General features: G+C 45.3%; 1 protein-coding gene across 1 annotated transcript in view; it reads left to right on the top strand.

Moving 5' to 3' along the window:
* Positions 1–900: 900 nt before the first annotated feature.
* Positions 901–24,364, top strand: part of LEMD2 (LEM domain nuclear envelope protein 2) — a 119,370-nt gene continuing 95,906 nt past the window's right edge. The window contains exons 1-2 of the mRNA XM_069633517.1: positions 901–1,813; positions 13,110–13,150. Coding sequence (XP_069489618.1) covers positions 979–1,813; positions 13,110–13,150 — 876 coding nt within the window. The 5' untranslated portion in view covers positions 901–978. The remainder of the gene's footprint in view (positions 1,814–13,109; positions 13,151–24,364) is intronic.

Here is a 24,364-nt window from a genome sequence, read left to right on the forward strand (position 1 = left end):
CCGGGCCCGGCCCCGGCAGGCCCCGGCCCACTTTAAGCACTGGTTATGTGTCCCCTTTCCCACTCTCATAGAGATATTTTGAAAGAGTGCAATAAGGGCGTACCAGACTCTCCATCTTGGAATGATAATCTTCCATCAGCAAATATTTCATATGGTTAGTCTCATATTTCCCCTTGTGAAATACAAGTGATGTGGTACAAACAGAACATCTGCAACACAGGGCCAGTGTTCAGTGAGCCCTCAGACGCCGGCAGCCTGGTCACACCGCCATAGCTCTCAACCATTTGTGTTGCAAAGGCAGGTGAAACCATCCGATTTTGTTTTTGGCGGGTGAGACTCCCATTGGAATGCATGAGCGTGCAGGAGCCTTGGCGGGTGAGTCAGCCTTTTACAAGGCGGGTTATACCCGCCAAAAGCGTGTGAGTTGAGAGCTATGCACCGCAGTGTGCCAGTGCGAAGTTTGGAATTGCATTCAGGCAAGGCCTTCCCCAAGTGCAGATGACAGAAAAACCATTTACTTGAGCAGCAACAGTTGGGTTTTCAGAATAGATTTCTTCTGTGAAGTACTCAAATTACAATGTAATGAAAGCAGCTTCATTTATACAGCACTTATTTATTCATATTGAGGGGCTTTGCTGCACAAGACACAGAGGTGTAGTTTGGGAGTGATGTGTGCCAGTTGAGGGCATATTGTAGTGTTTCGCTCTGGGCACCAAGTTAGCTAGAAACTGCCCCGATGCCCACCTTAATCTCAGCCACCCAAGAGCACATAGACTCCGGTTGCACTGGCAGCTGAAGCCTTCCCGCTTCCAGCACGTGAAAATGGATGAAGAACATCACCCCGATGACGTCTCACGAGACGTTCATTGTAGGGAACGTGCTCCGAGTCACGTGAAGAAAAGTGGGCGGGGCCTAGAAATGGTCCGTTTCTCGAATGGGAAGTTCAAGTTGGGCACTAGATACTAACGATAACCATCCATGTCGTCCGACGCGGAGCTCCGCCGCAGTTTGAAGGCTCTGGGTTACAACCCGGGGCCCATTACCCCCGCGACCCGGGCCCTGTATGAGAAGAAGCTGAATCGCCTGCGGATAGATTCACGGCGAAGCATGGGGGCCTCAAGTCCCGGCGTCTTGAGAAGCGCGGCCCCTGCCCGGAAGAGTTGGTCGGGTCCTGAGAAGGCTACCCCAGCCTGGAGTCAGCGCCAGGACCACGATGAGGATGAGGAGGAGGAGGAGGAAGAGCAGGACCAGGAGGGGCCCCGAACCTCAACACCTCCCACTCGGCGAGAGTGGGCTAGCACCGGGCACATCTCTCGCAGGGAGTGGCCACCCCCGGACCCTCCCGCTCGCCGGGACTGGAATGTCTCGGCGGTCCCCACTCGCCAGGAGTGGACCACCTCGGTGGCCCCCACTCGCCAGGGCAGGACAGTGAACCCAATTCGCAGAGAATGGACTATTCCGGCCAATCGCACCCCTCCGGGGGCCACCTCGGCCCGCCTGAGCTGGCTCCGCGGACCCGATGACCCCCCAACACCGTGGGCCCGGACCAAGGCAGCCTGGGACTCGGAAGGAGAAGAGGAGGAGAAAGCAGCACCCCGTGCCTCCACCCCCTCCTGGCGACCCTGGGGGAGAGTGGAGCCCCAGCCCTCCCCTGCCCCCAAGAGAGCGGGGCCCACCACCAGGCCGAGGACTCTGGAGCGCTTCTTGTCCAACTTGCTGGCCTTTGCGTCCGTGGCCCTGTTGGCCGTATTCCTGGGTATCCTGTGTGTAAAGAGCACCGGCACAGCCCCGGGCGAGGGGCCGGAGAACAAGTGTGAGTACCCGCGCTGGGATGGACGGGAGTCGTGAGTTCAAGGGTTAGCCGTGCACGATAGTACTCCGTGACCTTCGTTAAGTACTTTACCCGGTAGCGGTGCTGTGCGAGAGGTGGCAAATGCGTCTTAACTGGGTTTGTTTACGCTTCAAGAATACGTGAGTTCTGGTGTCTGCGAGGGTGGTCCATGAATGTCAATGGAAATGAAAGATTTTTGTGTGTCGTGTGTGAAGATTTGTTTGATGCTTTCAAGTATGTGGTCGGCTGGTGTATGTCCCCAGACAAAAATGTATTGATGTAGTGGATCTGTGCCCTCCCCTCCCGAAAAGCCCATACCTGGGTCCTTCCTGCGTTTCCTCCACCAAGACAGTTTTACATCTGTAATCTCAATACTGAAACCACAATCTACGGTACAACAGAGTTAAGTTGTAGAGGACGTTTATTCATGCAGGCATTACCTTCAACTGCCTTTCTCTTAACCCTTTTCACTTACGCATTTTTCCCTCTGTATTCCATGTTCTACATTCCACACTGCACGCTTACCTCAGCATGGAATGTGACATGCAGAACATGAAATACTACACATCTCCTTTTCTTACATTAATATTACAAAAACAGAACCTGTGAAACATTGCTAATTAAATAATACAAAATCACGACACATGTTGATGAATATATTACAAAATAAAACATGGTATCTCGCCTTAGAACACTTAAATTCTCATTACTTTGTGCGAATATATATATATATACACTAGAGGTGCAGATGCATACCCATACTAACTTATATAATCTCTCAGGTATGAAGGTGTACCACACAAACGTTTCTGTTTTAGTGGAACAATTCCCCCTTTCTAATCACTCTCTCCTCCTCCTCCCCTAACCTGGCACATGCCCTTTCCTTGTCAATATTCTGTCTTGTGGTGTTCGTGCTATTTTGTTTGCCATTCATTCACTTGAAAACTCTTCCACCATTGTTACTCTGACAGCTCCACGGAACTTTTCCCTAACTTCCAATGGCTCAGACCAACCAACAGCTCTTCCCATTCCTATGTGTGGTAGTTTTTATTCTTACCCAGTCACCTTTAACCCAGCATTCTCTCGCTGCCTTCCTGATATCAAAGTGAATTTTATTACTCACTTGTTTCTTGAAAATGTTTTCTTTGATCATCTAAAGGTCAATGTCCTTCTGACACGCTCTGCTCAACCATGGGGGACAAATCCTGGTATTGTGTTTTCTTCCCTTACTTAAAAAGGAGAAACTCAGCAAGAATTCCATTGTCCTGACACAAGCACTTTGTGCCAACGTCACCAACCACCTTAGATCCCAAAAAAATACAATCCAGGAGACCATCAACACAACCCAGGCAAATATGACTACTGCTAGACCACAGACACCAGGTGAAAAGTAGACTACAGCAAAACTCATCTGCCTATATCCAATCACAGAAGAAACCTTGTCCACACTGATCAAGGACACCAACCTGGCAGGATCCCCAAGGGGATGCTGGCCACCCTCCCCACCCCTGACATCGTCGAAGGAATCCTCAACCACAGAACCCCAGCGACGCACTTCTGAAACCTAATGAATGTACTACTCAAAAGAGGAGTAGCGTTGTCTGCCTCCAAATCGGCACACATCAAACCGCTGATAAAAAGGACTCCGAACTCAGAGGACCTGAGCAACTACAGACTGATATCCAACTGCCCTACCCAGCCAAGATCCTGGAGAACAATCAAGATCTTAAAAACATTGACACAAACCGAATACTTGAACGTTCACAAGGTCCAATGAGAGGAACAGAATCAGCCCTCGTACTACTGGACATACCAACCACATTTGACACAATCGGCCACACTAAACTAATAAAAAAGACTGGACTGCAGCATTTAGGCATTCAGACTAAAGTGGCTTACCTCATTCATAACAAACAGAAAGAAATGAAATTACCTACCACTGTTCACCTCAAACCCAGAAATGTATCATGCAAAGTCCCACAGGGATCCATCCTCTCTCCACTGGTTTTCTACATGTGCCCACTGATGAAAATAATTCAAACCCACAGACTTATTGCCGACAACTACGCAGATGACACAGAAATGAGTGTGGGGGAAAAAAACAATCGCAGGAACACAATAACTGCCTCAACAACTGCCTCACAGGCATCTAAAATGGGATGACCACGAACAACCTTAAACTGAACCTGGCAAAAACAGAAACGATGCTCTCACCCACAGGATTCAGCATAGGGAACCCATAACTGGACTGGCAGGCCGGTATGGGAACGCAACCGGAGTAGTAAACCTAGGAATACTCGTGGACAACGAACCATCCCCGGAACTGCAAGTCATCTTGATCACACCAGAAAATGCTTCTTCCTCATAAGAATACTTACTCCCTTACCGCTGCTTCTCTCACAATCCTATCCGTGATACGTTAAGAATTGACTACGCAAATGGCATCTACCTAGGAATGAATGCCAGAAATATTCGCCAAGAAACTCCACAAAGGGTCAAAAATTACAGTTTGCCAGTTTCCTATTAAGACTGAACAGTAGAGACCACATCACTCCAGCGCTGAAAAGCCTGCATTGGTTACCAGTAAAAAAAAAAAACGGCATCCAATTCAAAGCACTCTGCATCATCCACAAAGCCTTGCACAGACAAGGAGCTGAATTCCTCCAAGACGAGATCAGCAGGTGCCGCCTAAGAAGGGATCTTATACAAATAGAGGCAAAACATTACCCAAAAAAGGGAAATTCGTCAGAACAGTTCTCGCGTCTAATTGCAAACATCTGGAACACCATGCCCAATCGGAACCAAAGATTGCATCTTCAGGAAACTCCTCAAAACCTGGTTTTCCAATAGACAATAATTGCCGTGAAGGGACAAACAACTAGAAAGGAGGCGAAATGGGCCAATGAACCACAACCAATAAACCTAGGTAGATACCATCAAGCGGCAACCAAAGAGTCCCAACAAACCAACTTGCTCATTTCCTCTTCCTGCTCCTCCATCACAACCAACGCCACTACACCAGACTTTGGGCTAGCCACACTACACCTAAACACACCAAGAATCCACTCTATGTTCACACCCACCATGTGAGATGCTGGAAGCACATCTAGAGTAAACGATAAAACCATAAAACTGTCAACACAAGTGCACACCAAGAGCCCAGATAGTCTTAGATCTGCGGCCACCATAGAGCAGAGAGACCGAGTGTTACACATACGGTTTACAATGCACAGGGCCTCTTGCACCAACTCCCACATGCAAAACGACACTCAGACACCAGGTCCCGAACCTATCCTCTCATCACCCCTCTTGCAGAGTCACGCGAGTCCCTGGAGACTGCCCCTGGGTGGTAGCGGTGCACGGTATAAATCAGCATCATAACAATTGCTAGCCTTCTACCACGAAACCCACGAAAGAGTGCCTTTGTCCACTCACTGCTGGGTTCATCGACAAACCAGAATCTGCATAGAGTAAATACTTCACACCTCAAATCTCATTACATCTTTACCACTCCTTTGGTACATGCTTTATAAATGGCAGAGCCAAACTAACCAGTAATCTTTTATCCGCATATAACAGGGTATGTAGAAGAGCTGGAGAAACTGCCTCTCGCTCAATACAAATCAACCTGATGAAGTGTGAACTAATTGGTGCAAAGTACGCAATGTGAATGCAGCATGGTAATGTTTTATGTTAAAATAACTGAAATATCCTAAATGCACAGCTCTACGAAGAACATCTTTCGGGGTCCGTGTCTTTCTGCCCTCGCACCATAAGAACCTATTAATGGATTTATTTATATCCAAGAGCAACTTATTTGAGAGAGGGAGAGCATGCTAAAAGTAGTGTTCAGAAGTAGTCATTTTAATCATACTGACTTTGCAGCAGAGAGTCAATTTCATGTGTTTCCCATTTACAACATAGCCCATCTACCTCCATGAGTTTCAACCAGGCGTTTTCTTCAAGAAGTGAGCCAACATTCCTGGTGATGCGAATAGCCAAGTACCTAAAACCTGCATCGGCCCACATGTTATGGTCCACATTAAACCACTGCCTATGGCACGAAAGGGCGATCGGGAAGATCAAGGTCTTAGAGACATTTACATCAACAACTCTGGTAAGGAACTATCTGCTTCTGAGATCAACACTAAAAGGTTATCTGCATACAAGAGCACCCTTGTATTTCAACTTCCAAACAGAATACCCTTTATATCTCGGTGAGCCCCAGGCACAACAGCAAGCGGGTGTATAAACTAGTCAAAAAAGAGTCAGAGGGCAGTCCTAGTGAGTCCCATTAAGCATGTCAAAATGCTCTGACATGCAACCATTACTGCTACAGCAGCCCTTGCTCCGCTATATAAAGCCTTAAAGAGTTGCAAGAAACGTGGACAAGAGCACACTTTGATCAAAACATGGCGAAGGTATTCCCAATTCACCCTGTCAAATGCCTTCTCTGTGTCAATACTGACAGCTGCATAGGCAGTTATCTTAACTGTTCCTACCACAAACAAAACCAGTCTGATTTGTATGAACCAACTTGGGGAGTACGCCATTCTTTCAAAGATTTTCACTAAATGTTTAACGTCCACTTAAAAAGCGATATAGGGTGGATAATCATAATGATCTTGGCTCGGTTTAGGGATGGCTGTGATTATCGCAGATTGCATAGATTCGGTAACTGTCTCTGTGCATACAATCTCCATATTGTGAAGAATCCTGTGCATCCCTCACTGAACACGGCCTAAAATCTCACGTTGGCCAGGGGAAGGCAGACTCTCCCTAATCCCAACCCTCATGGTGGTGTTCTGTGAGAGGATCACCTGGGCGGAGACCGGGCCAAGGGTAGTGACGAGTCTCTGTGAGAAGAGTCAGTATTTTTCCTCTGATTGGGAAATTCTTACCACTGTGCCAAAAGAGATTATGAATTGTCATTTTAATAGGAGGTTGGGAGACATTAATCAAGAAGCAGAAAGAACTCTTTGTTAGGACAAACTACATGTCCCAGAATCCTAGAGGAACTGAGACAAGGATGAGGTCTAGAGAGGCATTTAGATGTAGTAGTCGGGGAAAATAAGCCTAGTAGCCATTGCAGGAGTCCGGCAATGGAATCTAATGGCTTGCACCTGAATCCAATTGTCAAACAAGTGGGGCATAAAAGGCCCCAGCAGGAAAGCGCAGGGTGAAGGAGCAGGAGTTGGAAGGCTGGCAATAGTAGTAGCAGAGGAGAAGCACAAGGCTGGCAATTCACGATGTGGGAGCACAGAAGGAATGCTGGAACGTGGAGACTGCAGATTTCACCTGGAAGTTCTGAGAGGGTCCTTGTTCCCAAAACCTATATTGGAGAGGCTGCGCTGAGGAAGACTTGCTGGAATTGTTTTCCGCATGTGATCAGTTGCTGTGATTGCAGAGCCAAGACCATGCAGGACCCCATGGTACGAAGCAGAGGGCAAGCTAAGGGATTCGGGAGTGACTCCCAATTAAGGTGGCCGGACCGGAGGCACCATGCTGGAAAAGGTTGTGTTCCAAATGAGACGAGTAAGTCGGGGGAGGGGGGGGGGAACGAAGCAACTCGCAACCCCATTGTCCCTGAAGCTGGTGAGTGATGCACATCGTTCAGATCTACTTCATAGGCTTTGCCGGTAACTGTACCCAGCTCTGAAGTAACTTGCGTAGTGTGTTAAGCGAGTACAAGTCATGTGGCATCATTTAAGCTGTTGCTTAACAATGGAAAGCCTAATACTAACGTCTTACAAGAAAGAACAAGTGAAAGGAAGGTTGCGTGTGGCCATTTGTTTCCAGAAGTTGCCTCTGTTGCTGGTGCCTTCCTGGTTGCTGCTTTTTTTCCTTACTTAAGCAGCCCTCCAGCCGCTTTTCCTTTGCAGATGGGGAGCAGGTGCAAGGGATCTAGGTCCTCTGGTCCCCCCCCTGATGTTCCATTGTGCCCCCTCCCCCCGGTTCTCGCATACAGGAGTTGCCTATTTGCTTGATTCTTCTACCCTGCTTCTCCTCGCCCTCAATTTTTCTCCCCGCCCCCCCCCCCCCCTACATCCTACCTCTGCAGGACTGTCCTGCTACATTATTCACCATCGCCTTTTGCCAATGCTTGGGTTTGACTCATGGACTTCATTGACTGGCGGTGCTTCACCCTTTCTCAACTCTCATGCTGTACTTACCCCCTGCATCTTGTACTCATGGTGGCCCTGAATCATGCTGTTCCCATTTTCTCTTGTATTTGCTGTTCTCTCGCAACATTGTTACTACTGACTTCTGCAATTGTATTCACTCTCCCCTCTTGCTCCTCCACTTTTTCACTGTTCTCGCCTCCTCCTCCCCTTTTCCTATCTCCTCCGCTCCCTTACTTCTATTATGCACTTTATCAGAATTGTCCTTGGCTTAGTATGATAGCAACCTTGTTTGTCTTCCCCACCCCCACTCTATCTGAAATGTCCTCCGACCTAGTACGTTAGTCGCTTGTTTTGTTCCTCCCCTCCCTTTCTTCACCCCTCTCCCTCACCTTTTGTTAATCGCCGGCTCTACCAGAAATGTCGTCGGGCCTAGTACGGTCGTCGCCTGTCTGTTTCCTTCCCACTCTTCCCGCTCCCTTATCTACTATGTCTTAGTTCTTGCACTATCTAAAATGTCGCCAGGCCGAGCACGATAGTTAATTTCACATTTTTATTGTTCATGGCCTGTAAGAATGTCATTGTATTTTTACCTTGCCTTGAGCGCTTTGAAACACATTGTGTATAGTCACTATCATATAAACTATCATATCATACACAGGAATACAATTACATTTAGTTTAAAAATCTACCTTAAAGAGTGGTCGCGTGTGCCTATTATGTTTTCACTTTTGAGACTGAACCTTGTATTCTTCTGAATTGACCTCTTTATTATTTTTTCGAGTTGTTGTTCCCATGCCAAGAGGCGATCACTTTGTATATTGAAACCATTCTTATTTAAACCCTGTTCGCCTAATCTGTGAACTTGCCAACAGTCCAGTGGCCTCAATAATAAGCGTGGCATTGTTGCCTGAAGCTGAAAGAGTGGCACTACGGCTTCAGGGTAATTACTTGGGCAGAAAAGGTGTGAGAAAGCTCGGGAAGGGGAGCTGGGTGCTTGTTAACCGGTAATGGAAGTCCAGTCTTGTGGGAATAGGCAGGTTTTCCCTCTGGCAGTAGAGGCAAAGAGACTGCCCCTCTTTAGGAACTCAATAAAAGGAAATGTGTTGCCTACCTGAAGGTTTAAGTGTTGTCAAAACTTGCCTACTGATTCTAAAATACGAAACAGTTATGATTAAGAAGTACAAAGCAGAAGTATCTGAATTGTGGTGGTGTATAAAGTTTTCAGCCAATGTCATATTTAAGAGCTTTGAAGTAGCATACTGTAGAACAAAAGTGACTGTTTTCATAGTAATAGCAATAGAATAGTGGTTGCTAAAAGGAAGCAGCAACCCAAAGAGAAGCATACTGACAAATATACCAAATGTACTGCAGAATGTATAACCTATTACAAAGTTGCAGCTTTATTATTCCTAAAAGCAATTATTATTTTGAACTGTGGTACAAGTGAATGGGTTGTTGTAAGCTGATGCACTCCCTTACTTTGCAATCACCATACTCTCAGTAAAAGAATTGTGGCGTATCGCACCTAGGTATGTCAAATTCTTATTTTTATGTGGCAACATCTATTTTGCATAATTTTCAAGTTGCACATCAAAAAGTCATACAGAGTCTCACAAAAACAAACATAGTCAGAAATTACTCATACAATGAACAGAGTGCAGATCTCTACTGTTATGTGGCGACAGGGATCAAACAGTAAACATTTAAACAAAGGCGTGAAATGGATTTTTTACACAACATTGTTGAAGCATTGGTAACACTGTAATTTCAAAGCTTGTCTACACCAAGGTGTTTCAGCCGTCTATAGGGGCTGGATGCACCCCTAAAGTAACATGGCCTTCTTCAGGACGGGGCGGGGGCTGTATGATTGGGATGTTTTGAAGGTGCTGTAAAAGGTGAAATGAAATATGGTAAGGGAAGTGCTACACTCATTTTAGTTTAGCTTTGTTTTCTAAGAAGCCCTCCTGGGCAGAATAGGGTTTGATCCAGGAACCCTGATTTCTAAATCTTATTTTGAACTGTGACAATCTCGAAGAAGTAGATGACCAGGATTAGCATTGGTGCTATTTTCTTGGATGGAATTGAAAAGGGGGTCTTTTCAACCAAAACCAGAGTATTACCAGTGGATTTTTGTTAAATTTAGTTTTGACTTGGAACTGATAAGAACTGGTTCAAGAGTTCTTTTCCTTTGAACAATTAGAAGCTGGCTTTAAATCCTGGGGAAAGGATCTTGCCCAGGACAGGTAAAGGTCATCCAATTATTTATTTTATAATTGTTTGTTTTGTAATTGTCTTGAAGGTTTGTTTAGAATAAGGGTCAGTTTAGTGTCTAAAGAGGCATATAACTGTCTAAATGCCCCTCAAATGTCCTCATTCCTTCACAAGCATGATCCCTCCTATTTATAATAAAGAGCACATGCCTTGCTGTCTCCTTTTTAGTTTTTGTCGGTTTGCCAACGATGTGCCGACCTCTCACCACGCTCCCAGAAAGCCTGCCTAGTGTAGAATGTCTTTCTCTGCCTTCAAGTTCACATTCAGGCCAGCGTTTGGCATCCAACATGGTAGACATATTATCTAAAGTTAGGGAACATTGTAACGCTGTGTTGCTAATTTGCACTTATTCTCTAATCTAATAGGTTCTTTCTCCCTTTGCCTCTTCTTATAAGATGCAAAGCTGATCACTCTATGCATTGTGGCCTTCAAAGCATACTAGACTGCAGAATGAGTGTCCACCGACTCCTGATTATACAAGGAGATTTCACTTTCAATATGTCTAATAAAATTGAAGTCCGAAAGCGGCTGCATTTTCAACCGCCATTGCTTCCTAACTTTCAAGCCACCTACAGAACCATCCATAGCCAACTCGACTGAAGTGTGGTCCGAGATCACAGCATCATCAAACATCCCCCCAAACACCCCTGCTGACCAGAAAAAGATTGATCTGCGAAGAAGAGTGTAATGTCTGCTGCCCGGGTTCAAATCCTGCCACACATCATGCAAGTCGCTCTCATCCATAAGATACAGATGTTCCTTTCTGGCTCTTGCCTTGGCAATAGGAACCAATCACACTTGATTTGTCAATCTCCACATCTAGGGTACTTTTTAAAGTCTCCCCAAATCACTATCTCCACATTGCCCAACGTGTCCAGTAGCACAGCATCCAGTATCTCTGGTCCATCGTAAGCCTCAGCACCCTGGGCGGGGGAGCCAGGCAATCGGGTGGCTAAGAACACGGGCTTGAACCACCGGTACAAGCCTGTGTTCCAAGTAAGCTGCCTGACGGCTTGCTCTCCCCACCGCCATCGCAGCATCCTGTTGTAGGAAGGAACATCTTTCGTTTTTTTTTTTTCTTTTCTTAGCACCCTGGTTTGCTGCTTTGGTAACCCAGGGTGCTAATGGCTTACCTGTTCCATGGGCAACACCGGGGGTGAACGGCCTTGGGCCCACGTTAATGGCACTCGTTTTGCTTGGGCCGTGGGCTATTCTCCCTCAGTGTTGCCTGTGGAACAGGTAAATTACACCACAGTATAGAGACTCCCCTATAGTTACTTGCAAAGGTACTCAAACTCTTTCACATAGAAAAAGCCAGTTAAAGTTCATTCCAAAAAGTTATTGTCTCCTTTTGAGCTATTAATACCCATAACATTCCAACTCAAAAAACGCAAGCTAGACGCCATCCCACTCACTCCAGCAAGAAATGTTGGTAGTCAAATCCCCCCGCCCAACACACGTTGGCATACATGTGAACAAATGGTCAAATGGAGTGCATGCAGCGTACTGCATTAAAGACTCACCAAGAGTCTCCTGAATAACTGCACACAAGTAACAGCTCCTTAAGAAAAAGGAGAAAAGAAAGAGGTGAAAAAAGAGGTAAAAGAAAACCGACATAGGAAAACTTACATATAAGTAGACAAAAAAAAAGTCGCAAGACATTTTCTGACGGTTTCGTTTAACTTGAGCCAGAAAAGTGTCTTTAAATAGAGCAAGGCTTCAATCTTAAAGCATCCATGCAATTTGGATCCTACATTCTTGTTCAAAACGCAGCTTTTTTCATTCTGCTATGAACTACAACCAATTGGAGCATTGGCACAAGTAGCTGAAAAAATTTGATTTCTAACGGTGAACCGCATTTCAGCCATAACTCGTCAACCAACTCAGAATCCAATAACCTGCACTAGAGTACGAGAGATCAATTTGCTCGTGTTGCAGAGATCAGCGTGATCTTCAGAAAAAACCAAGTCCATCTGCCTGAATCTGCTATGGTCTGCTGGTTTCAAAACTACACTGTTTGAACCAGGCTTTTTGCATGCAAGTGATGAAAATTCTGAATTGCACCCAATTTGATGGTATGACTTTTTGCTGTTTTGGGAGGCACAGAACCTTTTTTGGATTGTGTTGGCAGACCAACTATGCCACTCTTACAAGGCAATCAGACCTCCAAAAAGAAAGAACTTTATCCCGTATTAACCAACTTGCTTAACACACCGTCTTGGCCAGTGCACTCTTGAACCGTGGGCACATGAGGCTCCCATCACGCAGCTCTGTGGACCAGACGGCGCACTGTACCCGCGTATTTCTAAACATCATGCACCACAGCAGAGCGTAGTTGCATTCTGGCTCTCTGACCTGCCAAAGCGCCTGTAGACCATGCAAATGGCAGCAGTGTATGTAACCCAGTAACACATCTGCTTTTGTAGTAAAACCTTTCACGTTTCTAATACTGGATTTATGAGATTGACTGGCCGTGTACTTTGTAGACGAGTTATAGGTAGGTGGATCACTGGTATGACTATTGATATTAGTGACCACGAAATGGAGATGTCAACCTCTTGCTGTCAGTAAACTTTACCTTTTTTAGCAAACCACACAATGTACTCTGGGATTTGTTATTTTTTTCAGTAATACGCATAGTTCCTGCAACCGCAAGGAAGCAAATCGTTAGTGACTAATAAGCCAATACTGGATAGATGTGACTGATGGCGTGGTGCTCTTTGGCAACTCTGCATTTTTCGCACCTTCTTTTCCCTGTTTTACGACAGGTAAACATGTAGGTCTATCCCATGCAGAAAGTGCCAAGTGGTGTGCCCTATACTTTCACTCTTATTTTCCAATCTGAGACCTGTCTGCTTATGGACCTTCTTTATCTTTTGCAGTTGGACAAATGCCAATGGACTGCGAGGGGAAAACCGACCCCGTAAGTTTACCTTTTTTAAAGCCTTTATTTCCTCTTTATAACTACTACTTTTTGTATTTTCAATTGCACTTTTAACTCGTTACCATTTCCTGCAATGTGATATCGGAACCTTATTTTCCCTTCCATGGATTTTCTTCTTTTTTCAATTATTGTATATATTTACGGTATGACCTTTGCAGTATGACCAAATAGTAAAATCTTCCGATTTTTCAGTTTGGTGAAACCTGAAGTGGGCATTGCAGTCTCAGTGAGGGCCTCCTTTGGCTTTTTGAGAATTGCATTTGTCCCTTAGTCGGGATTCGATGCATGCAAATGTGGCTAGGGATATGGTGATTTTTGTATGACCTTTTTTTTTTTTAATGTATTATTGTGGTTGGACTTTTATTTCTTTTTTACCCTGCAAGCGACTGACCCAGGAACCCCACAATACGTTCACGTTTAAATTCCATTACTTAGCATTTCGCAGCAGGAGACCTCTAGCTCGTCAGATATTTAACAACCAAACTTTCAGCTCATGAACTCTTATCTTCCCAAACGATGCTCTGATGTTGAACCATCACCAGCTAGAAACCTACATTTGAAGATAACCAAGCGAGTCATTGGCTTCCTGCAGACATAGTAAGTCACTTGCTGTACTCCTAATAGTAATCCCCTTTTTGTCATTCTTGTAGCGAGTCTGTCCCAATGGGACGGAGCAGTGCATTTTCTTGTTCAAAAAAGCAATTTTACTTCAACTTTGTGGGTGGAGACTAAAAACGCTGGCATGGCCTTTGTGCACAGCAGCAATATATGCCAGTCATCTTTTCACTACGTCCAAAGCGATATCCAACTAAAGGGGAATGAAAGTGAGTGTGTATGGAGGAAAAAGGCCTACAGACCAAGAGTACAGTAGTTACTGCAGTGAATGGCCTTTACCTACACCTTGCTCCTTTTCCGCTTTAGCTATGCAAGGGATACCAAGCGCACATGAAGGCCCTTACTTTTGGAATATACATTTCTGTACAGTGCTTGGTGTTTATTTCTATAATTATAAAGGCCATTTTTATTCGCTGCCATTATTTTTGTACTTTGTGTATATCTTGTAAGCGTGCAAATATTGTATCCTGTGCTCATGTCGTAACTTTGTAAGCTTTGCATTTCCATACTGCTGCGCTCTTTTACTTATGAGTCTGGTGCGCTTAACAAATGAATAAACAAACAAACATCTCTGTAGAAAGAACCAAATACATTCCTAATCGGCTCACCAAACCAATCATCTGCACTAGATCAGTCAACAAAGTTATGCTTTAAAAATGTTGGCCATAATAAAAAAAAAAAAATTGGCATGGTTTTAAGTTCCTATGGATTTTTGTATCTATTAAAATGACCTTTTAAAGCCTTCATTTTCAAGCACCTGGGGGCAGCCATTTTGTAAGCGGATTCCGTTGACGCAACCAAGTAAAATACCCCTGCTGGAAAAGCTTGGCCTCATAAGCATCTTTTTACAATCTGCGTTTGTTATTTAAATACTTTTTTTTCCCCCTTCAAATAACCCACCCCCCCTTGCCTACTCTGGCAAATGGATATATTTGCACAGGTCATGTGGAACCTCAAATGTAACAGTGTTGCACAAAGATTGCAGAATGTTTGTGCCCGCTAGTCTATTCCTATGCTTTGGTGTAAAGCTAGACTGGGGTTCCCGTTGCACAGCATACCTCCCCTCTACTCCTCAATGTGCGGGCACATGGGTGTAAAGTAAGGCCTCGCAGAATGACTGTTGGCAGATTCTCAGCTGGTAGGGGCGAGCAGAAAGGGTCACAACAACACAACACCGGTGTAGATTGCACTTTTAATAAGATGTCTACCCGCTGAAAACATGCAGTCAGAGGCTTGCAGCGGCACAGAAGCGCTTCAGTATTTAAATGCCAGGTCCAAGGCTCTGCAAGTCTGAAGCATCTTGGGAGAACTCGCCACATGTCTTTCCCACCTTCACCTCCCTCCCCATGCAATTGAACAGTGATATTGTATGAGATTAATTGGCACTTGTGGAAAAAGTTGCACAAACACCCTCCTTAATCGAACCCACATGCACCCTCTGACTCACTGCAAGTAACTACCCTGGAACTGGCCCTCCCACCGGATAGTCTTGCAGCTCCTTACTCTGCTACCTAGAGGTTTCAGAGCGCTGTAGTCTCACACAGATATCTTTGCAGCGCTTTACCAACCGCTAATATCCACACAGTGCCTTTCTAATTATGCGTCCCTTCAGCACCTTACCCACTGCAGAACAACTCAACCTGTTTGTGATGTGATCAGAGCAAGATCACCAGCTGCCTACATCCTTGAAACAACTACTTACTCCTGGTGTGCACATAGCGCCTTATCTACTCCTGAGATCCCCACATCACCATATCGTAACCTGGAATCCCCCACCTCGAGGCGCACTTGGTGCAGTGTTACTGCGTACCGTACACCATTGCTGATATCCTCAAAGAAGCGTATCCCCACTCCACGTTTCCCTGCCCCTTCTGAAATTTCTGAAATGAACTTATAAAGTGGTTAAACTGCTAAAATCAGCCCCCGTAGGAGTACTTTAAGTTCTATGTTGGAATACATGCAGGCAGAATGGATCGTTCCGAGGTAAACCAATTCAGTATTGCATTGTGTAACGATGCCTATTAGCACAAGCAGAGGGCTCCATGTGATATCATCGCTGGATAAAACATTGAGGGTGTCTTTAAAGGCGCTCGACTCTCTTCCCAACATATTTTGTCCAGTCCTAGAATGTTGGGAAAGCAAGGCATAACCTAAGGTTTGCTAATTAAATTGACACTTGTGTAGCAAAGTTAGCTATTCAAGTTACTCTGTTCAATGAAGGCACTGCTCACCCTGAATGCCTCTCTGGGTCCCAAGTTTCTCCCTACCTTCTTCTCTGTTAACTGCATGTTCAAAGGGGCTAACGGAGAGCGAGTGCATTAGTAATCCTCTCCTTCACTAAGTGCTAAAGGCCAGTGTGGGAGTGCTAGGCAAGATTTGTATTTCTGGTTTTCAAAGGTTTCAAAAAAAAGTAATCTGGTTGATAGTTTTATTAAGCTAACTATATCCTCTTTGGCAAAGACCAGCATGTGTAACTTGAAACAGTCATGCAATTGCATTCCTAGCAATTTAAGTTGTTGCATAACTAATAACTACTGTATTGCCTCCATTGTGTACAGTAAAGATTTGGTTAGTGTATCTAAATCTCAGTGTGAACTAGATTTGTTTTTTGTTGGGGAAGATGCATCACAATGAGTGAACACTTCAGCCAACTGCTTTCGATGACAAATCTAGTTCTGTGACCTGCTGGTTGCATTTCTCTGTGCAAATGGTGTGCAACGCATGAGTGTGGTTTGGTACCAGTTGGCCTGTAATTGAGATAGCAGCAAACAACAATATTCCACATAGTTTGAACAGGTCTCTGCCTCCTATGACATGTACTCTGCTTAGTCTCTTTTTCCACTTACATAATGAATACACAAGTCTAAATAGATGTTTATGTAAAAGAATGATCAATAGTTCATCCAGACAGTGCATCGACACATCTACTGCAATACCACACACTGTAGTTGGCCTCCAGAGCTCACTTTGCTATAAGATTATGATTGTATTATACATTAGTACCTGTGGGAGAGGGCTGGCCAAACTGTTTCAGAGCCTTTTTTTAATCAGATCTATTTATTTGTATCCACTCCTGCAGCTAACCTTTTCCATTTTAAAGACACTCTGCAAAAGCTTGCAAGTCCACTCGCCCACTTGCATAGTCAAGTAGATTTTTATGAAGGGCGAGTATGCTTTGTGAAAGTGTTAAATAGTGACTTTAAAAAAGAGTCCTGCGTGATGTTTATTTCCAGCGATGAAATCACTGGGTACTCCCTCCTAGAGGACACCCAGTGTGGTGGTGGTCTGGAACGACAGTGTTAATTGCCAATAACTGACTGCATTCCACAGAGGCCTGCTGGTTCCCCTTCCGTGTCCCAACCTGGACTCTCCAAATCCCATTAATACTCACCAAAAACCACCCCTTCACGACCGAGGCATACTACTTGAATGCCTCACGTGTGCTTGCTCCGACACACGTCCTGGAAATATAAAATGACTGTTGCCCCTTTCTCATCCGCCGTTTGGCTTGTTCTCTAATGGGGAATTGGTCTGCCCATGCAGAATGAACCCAGTGTCCCATTTTAAGAGAATACGTGCAAAACTGCTATCGGCACCCTGGCGGTCTAAAGGCATTAAGCAACTTGTTGGGTGGAACTATCTGTTCTCTGCCTTGAGCCCTGTTGTGGCCCTGCTTTTGTTCTGCTCTATTAGGACATGTGTTGGTGGGTAAACCAACAAGGGCACCTGCAAACACAATGTTTAATGCTACATTTACACAAACCAGCGGCTTAAAAACTTGTGTCTTGAACACATTTTTTCTTTGCTCCTGAAACATTGGGGTTTACATTATGCAAGGACTGCAATCACCGGATGTCTGTGCAGGACCCCCTACTGGCTCATCATCTGTTTGTGGCTGAATCATGATGCTGACCGTGGCAACACTTTAATGTTCTGGCAACGTATGGAAATCATGGTGCGTGTTGCCATGTAGTTCGTCAAGCTCTGTAAGCGTGCCAAGTCCCAGTGACTCTTCTCTACCCTGCCTCTTACTACTTTCCCATCTTGATGGCCTCCTTGATGCTGACATTCCCCCCAGACAAATGACTTGGGTAAGAGATCTTGCGCAAGAAGCAATTATTATTTCTTCAAACGGTAATGGTTTTCTGCAAACGGCACCACCCGGACTCCATTTCCAAAGTTGGTTCATAGTTATGTTATGTTACTTGGCATTTATATAGTGCTCTATATATGGTATGACCTCAAAGCGCTGGTAGGTTAAACGCCCTTCGGAACCGTAGTTCTGGTCATTAGAGAGATTGTCGTAGGGTGCGTGGGTACACCAGATGTGTGCAGCTGATGAAATTGCAGGATGGTAGCTGCATCCTAGCGTTGGTTGTGGTGCTGAAGATATCAGTTGGATGTGTGTGGTGGGTGGACACCCAGACTGGGCTCTGGCTATGTTAAGCCTGAAGGACGCATATGTGAGCAATTAGGCCGGAATGTGCTCGGCTAGCTGCGTTTTATTAGGGTGATGAAGTGTTTATGGGGTCTTATATTTGTATGTGAACAGCTAGGCCGAATTAATCAGGGGTATAGCAGTGTTGTAGTTGAGTGATGGTGTATAGTAGAGATTAAGCATAGTGATGATGGTTATCAATGCTCTACATTCTGTCCATTTATTCAACAGGCTTCTACCCTTTCTATCGATTCCTTACATTCCATCTATCCCTCCATTCCATCTATCTGTTTGTTCCATCTATCAGTCTTATCCATTCCATATCATCCACCCGCCCATTTCATCCGTACATTCAATCTATTTCATCCGTTCCATCTATTTTAGCCCATTCCATCATTCCAATCATCCCATCCATTCCCTCCATCTCTGCTATTTTTCCATTCCATCCATTATCAGTTTCATACATTCTATTCCATCCGTTTCGTCCGTCTATTCTATCCATTCCATCCACCCCATTCAATCGTGTCATCCCCGTCCACTCCTTCCGTTTTATCCCTCCGTCCCCTCTGTCCGTCCCATCATCCACTTTGTCAATCCCTTCCCTCCATCCATTCGCGCCTGTGGGTAGGATCAGAGGTCAGTGTTCATATACGGTTGTCTACAGACCACTCATGGGGTGAATTCATTGAAGATCTGGTTGAGAGTCCCATTGTGTATTTAGTCATTGGTTTGTTGGGAGTTAAGACATCCCTAAGGGTGGTTGTTATGGAAAGACTGTTTTTAGTAATTTACGGAATGTCCTATGGTCTTGGATGTGAGGTGGAAGCGAGTTGGGGCCAGCGCTGAGAAAGATGATCCTCCGATCCTGATGGAGTTAATGGTTGGGATCACTAAAAGGCGGGCAGAGCTTGATCTTAGGGTGCGAGGTGGGAGCTAGGGTTTTAACTTATCTTGCAGGTATAGAGGGCCGGTCTTGTGTACTGCACGGTGAGTGATGTACAAGGTCTTGAAAGTGGCCCTTCGTCCGACTTGGAGCCAGTGGAGGGTTCTAAGAGCTGGAGAGGTGTGGTCTCTTGGACCCAGGGCTAGGAGCATTTTGGCAGCAATGTTTTGTGTTCTTTGGAGTTTATTAAGGTGGTATGCTGGGACTCCTAGTTGGAGGGAGTTGGCACATAACGGGAAGGAGAGGTAGGGGGGGAAAATGCGCCTGCAAATTTTGAGATGGTAGTGACTGAATCTAGATATAGATACTTTGTTGATCTGTCGGGAGAGGGTTGGGGCCGAGTCCGTAGTGCATCCAAGGTTTTTTTACTGTCGTGGATTTCCCGAACTTTCTCAACCTCCTGATCACTCGAGGACTGACTGGGACTGGAGGAAATGCGTGCAGGAGTGGAAACATCCTGTACACTACGAAAGGGTCTCCTAGAGCTCCTCTTGTGGGAAATTCCAATGAGCAGTACAGTTCGCACTTTCAGTTGACTCTGGTTGCCAACAGATCCACTCTTGAGGGGTTCCCCAAAGGGCGAAGATCTCTTTATGGACTTCTGGGCGGCTGTGCTCTGCCTGGTCAGAGTGTCCGCTGCTGTGTTCTCCTCTATGGCTGGGTGAGCTGCCGATGGAGAGATTCCTTCTTGAATTGCCCAGAACCAGACTGCATTGCCTCTGCTCTGGTAGTGACCGTACACCACCTCTCTTGTCGAGTTAGTACATGGCCACTGTGTTGTCTGTCATTAACAGGACATTCTTTCCCGTACAGAGCACAGAAAAGCCTTCAGCGCGCAAGTCTGCTTGCGCTCAGCTCCAAAAGATTGATGTGTAGACACACGACCGCCGATTGTCGGATCGTTGACCTGGGATCCCCAGCCTGTGAGGGAGGCGTCCGTAACTACTGGTATCTCCGGTTATGGTTGCAAAAAAAAGGTTCTTTCTTCAGAATGTTGTCCTTGCGGGCCCACCACAGGAGATCCTGTGTGGAACCTTTAGTAGGTCTGACATGCTGCCCAAGAATTGAGACGAATGTGTCCTGAGAGCCCATGGAAGGGATCTCCTTCTCAGATGAGCCTCTTGCACAAGGAAAATGCAGGATGCTGAGGCCGAGCAACCTCAAGAAGTCGAAGGCTGGGAGATGCTGGGCACTCTGAAATTTGGTGACAATCTGCAAAATGTCTTGAGCCCTCACCTCGGGAGGCAAGGTCTTTCCCAAGGTTGTAGCCAGTACAGCCCCAATGAATTGGAGCTTTTCAGATGGTATCATATGGGACTTCTCTGTAATTGAGGGAGAAAACCAGTCTGTGTAGAGTGGCAAGTCGCGCAGAGATGATCCAGGACTTGTTTGGCTGATTAGGGCGCATTCTCCCAATCGTTCAGGTAGGGGTAGACTTGAATGCCCCCCGACCCCACCTCAACTCCTGAGACTCGCTGCCACCACCGCCATCAGTTTAGTGAAAGCCCTTGGGGCGGATGTCAGCCCCAACTGCAGAACTCAAAACTGATAATGAGAACCACCAACGGCGAACCTCAAGTACTCTGTGCTTGAGATGGATTGGCGAATGGAAATAAGCATCCTGAAGGTCCAATGAAGGATCTGAGAAAGGTTTATACTTTGGTCTGTGTACCTTCAAATATAGTGTTGTGTTTTATAATTGCGATTACATATAATGTGTGATAGTACTTATTTATAAATTTATCTGGGCCTACCTGTATTTAAATAAATCATTTATTTTTTACATACATGGTGTTTGTGTTTCTTTGGACCATTTGTATTGCAATTAATTTGTACTAATTCTACAGCCCTCTCTCCCTACTAAAATAGGCCTGGCTACTCTGTCCACACTACCATGAACTCAAGTGGTACAGCCTTATACTAAGAATGGAGTTTTGTACTGCCTCGGTTGAATGGTTTCACTAAGCCCTTAGTTGGACTTCAGAAAAACTGTCCTAACCTACAATAAAGGGACATTAATCTGTGTTAATTGTCGTTAGATTATCACAGTAATTACCATAATTATCGGGTTAACAAACCAGCGAGAAAATAAATGGGGCGGCGGGGCATCTATTGTGATCACATCTACTAGGCAGGGGGAAATCTGTCTTTGTGCCAGTGGCCCTAGTCAGTGAGCCTCAAAGAAACCTATTTGTGTGACATGTACAGTGGCCACGGCCAAAGACTCTGGCCACCGGCAATGGCCAAATGCTGTGGTTAGTGGGCCCAAAGGAAACCTATAGGTGGATCATGGACACTTGCCATGCCCAAAGGCCATGGCAAGTGGGCCCCAAAGAATTCCTATTGGAGCAACATGCACAGTGGCCACGGCTTGTGGCTTTGAATAAACTATGGTATAACATAACCTTTGAAATTCACCCAAAAAAATAACTTGGTTAAGGTGCGCAGATTTAACGCAACAATACCCCTGAAATTCAGCGGACGTGAGAGGTCATGACCAGCTCAACTCGGCACGTTCTCATTGCAAAGCCTGTGAGCACATATATATTATAACAAGGGATTCACAATGACCTACAAAATTGAATTATGGGGGACATCAACGGGAAAGCACCAAGCTAATCTGGGCATGACGTCCCACCTCTGCCAAATCTCAAGGGCTTTGCTGCTCTAAATCTGCGCAACTTAGCTGCACCGCAACTACGTTTTTTTTCAGTTAAAATATGTACGTTTGTATACAAATATTATTTTGTGGACAATCTTCTATTGAGTTAGACCTGAGCTGCTCTGCTACCCTATCCCTTGGAGAACATGTTATGCTCTAAAGAAACCCTGAGAACAAGTGAGGAAATGTGCTTGGTGCCTGGAAACAATGCCAAAGGAAAATTGCCAGATTTTAATACAAAGAATGCAGAGCTATGTATGCCAATTGTGGTCCTCCTTTCTTTCTCTCCACACCCACGGACACAACCTCCAGCTCTGTGCCTTTGCCTAATGCTACAACTCCTGCCACCCATTATCTGATTAAGCAATGACCTCCTTTTACTACATGTGCAGAAAGAAGCCACCATAGTAATAACCCCAGGAAGATGATTTTGGAAATATCAAAATCTTGTGTGGCCAGAAGTACTACAATTAGAGAATTTTTCAGAGAGGATTAGAGATCAGAAATGATCACCCAGAGTTACGTCAGGATAGGCATCCAGCTCAACACGGTAGTCGTTCATGAAAAATGGTAAACACAAGATGGCTCCTCCAGTGCATGCCTTCTAACAAGTCTGGCGGAGGGTGAGCCTGGCCATAGTTGAGGAACAATTAAGGCAATACCGTGTAGACCAACAAAAAAACAATTGAGAATTAGTACGATATCACGAAGCACCCAGAGTGTCAAGAATAGCCTGAATGGCAACCAAGAAAGAATGGCGGCCACAGGAGGAGGTGGTCTGTTTACCTGTGATAACTTCGAACAGTGTAAAACCACCAGGAAGTAGTGATTTTGGGAACAAGCATCCCTTTTCAGGGGCCTAGAGGAAAACACAAGGCCCTCTCCCTCGCTGTCTGCTGTGCCAAGCATTGACTAAATCTGTGACCTATATCAAGAGCCTCGGGCCAAAATCCTGAGGCAAAGCCCATCGGGAAAGATGTTCTTTTGCGATTTCGTCTTGACTTCTATGGGACACTTTTTTGCTTTGTTTGGACTTTCTGGAGGTTAAGTAAAGCCTTCTGTCTCAAACTGATTAGTCGATAACACTATCAGTACTGAGAGACTATCTCTCTTGGTGAATTTCTTGTATTGTTACAAATTCACACATCACCGTAAAGTGAAGTGCCGTTGGGATACTTTGTATTTATAACTTTTTCTATAATGGCTTCTTGGTTACTTTTACAATATGCCTAGGATGAGCTGGTGGCAGCGGATATTTTTCTACTATGTTTTATCCTTTTTACTTGTGCACTTTTGCATTTACAGAAAAGGGGTCTAGTCTAGCACCCTAAAATGGCCGTGCCACAAGGTTTTTGCTCTTCCTTTCAGAACCTTCTGAGGTCAGGAAAGGCCATATAGGGAATTCCCTTACCGAGACGCCTTCAAGTGCCAGCAATAGTCACCAGTGCAAAAGGGACCAGCATACCCATGAGAGGGTGGATTGGGTGTTCTGTCACTCCATGGCTCCGAGCCAGCAGCGTGTGAAGTAGGTGTCAGGTCTTCAGAGTTACCATTGGTGCCCACTGAAGATGCTTGGTTCCAACAACATCCACTGGCTCGGGAGCAGGATTCAAACAATGTGGTTAGCTTGAGGAAACCCCAGGGAAGAACGATTATTGAAGATTCTGCTTTGGAACCACACTGGAGAGGAGCAAACAACTTCAGTCTTCAGGCTGCAGGTGCAGCAGTTCGGTTGGGCAACAATGGACAGCACAGGCCTCTGGAGCTACCGAGACAGAGGGAGATTGCACTAGTACTGTCCCCAGATGGAGAAAGAGGTCCATTAATCATGGAGGAGAGCAGAGTGGGTTTGCAACAAAGGGGCACCCACTTCTGGGACAGGCTATGGTACTGCCATGAGGCTTCAATGAAACGGGCCCCTTTGACAATGAAGGTGGCCCCAGCTGTCTGTGCCGCGTCGGAGGGAAGGAGTGCTGCAGTAGGTTCATTCTTAGTCACTGGAGTAGCAAAGCTTTAACTGTCCGATTCCTTCAAGCATTTAAAGAGGCTGGTGCAGAGTTTCATTCCCCTTCTTCCCTCCCAATGTCACCATAATCGCATTTCATATTTGATGCAATGCTGCCACCTAAAGGCCAGCCATGCACAGTGAACCATAGTAGCCAATTATTGCAAACAAAGTATTGTGGTAAATGTCAAATAAGATTCAAACAACCCTACTCGCCACAAGGTTGATTACCATGCATATGGTACTAGATTTTCACAAACCTCCTCACCAATGCGAGTGGGCGAGTAGATTTCACGTACCCTGAATTTGCTTTTCATATTCCACCCCCCCCCTTCTGTACATCACTTCGACTTTTGTATACTGAATTATTTATGAATTATAGCTCTAAAGAGGACACAGAACATACTCGTTTTGTGGAAATAGACATGGGTGGAGGTTCATATTTACCTAGCTGTCACTTTGCGGTAAGTTGGCAGGCATTTTTTTCCGGAATACTAAAGATCTTGAAATATCACTGGTTCAACAATGCC

This window comes from Ambystoma mexicanum, chromosome 13, assembly GCF_040938575.1.
Source record: "Ambystoma mexicanum isolate Mex_15411 chromosome 13, UKY_AmexF1_1, whole genome shotgun sequence".
NCBI classification, from domain to species: domain Eukaryota; kingdom Metazoa; phylum Chordata; class Amphibia; order Caudata; family Ambystomatidae; genus Ambystoma; species Ambystoma mexicanum.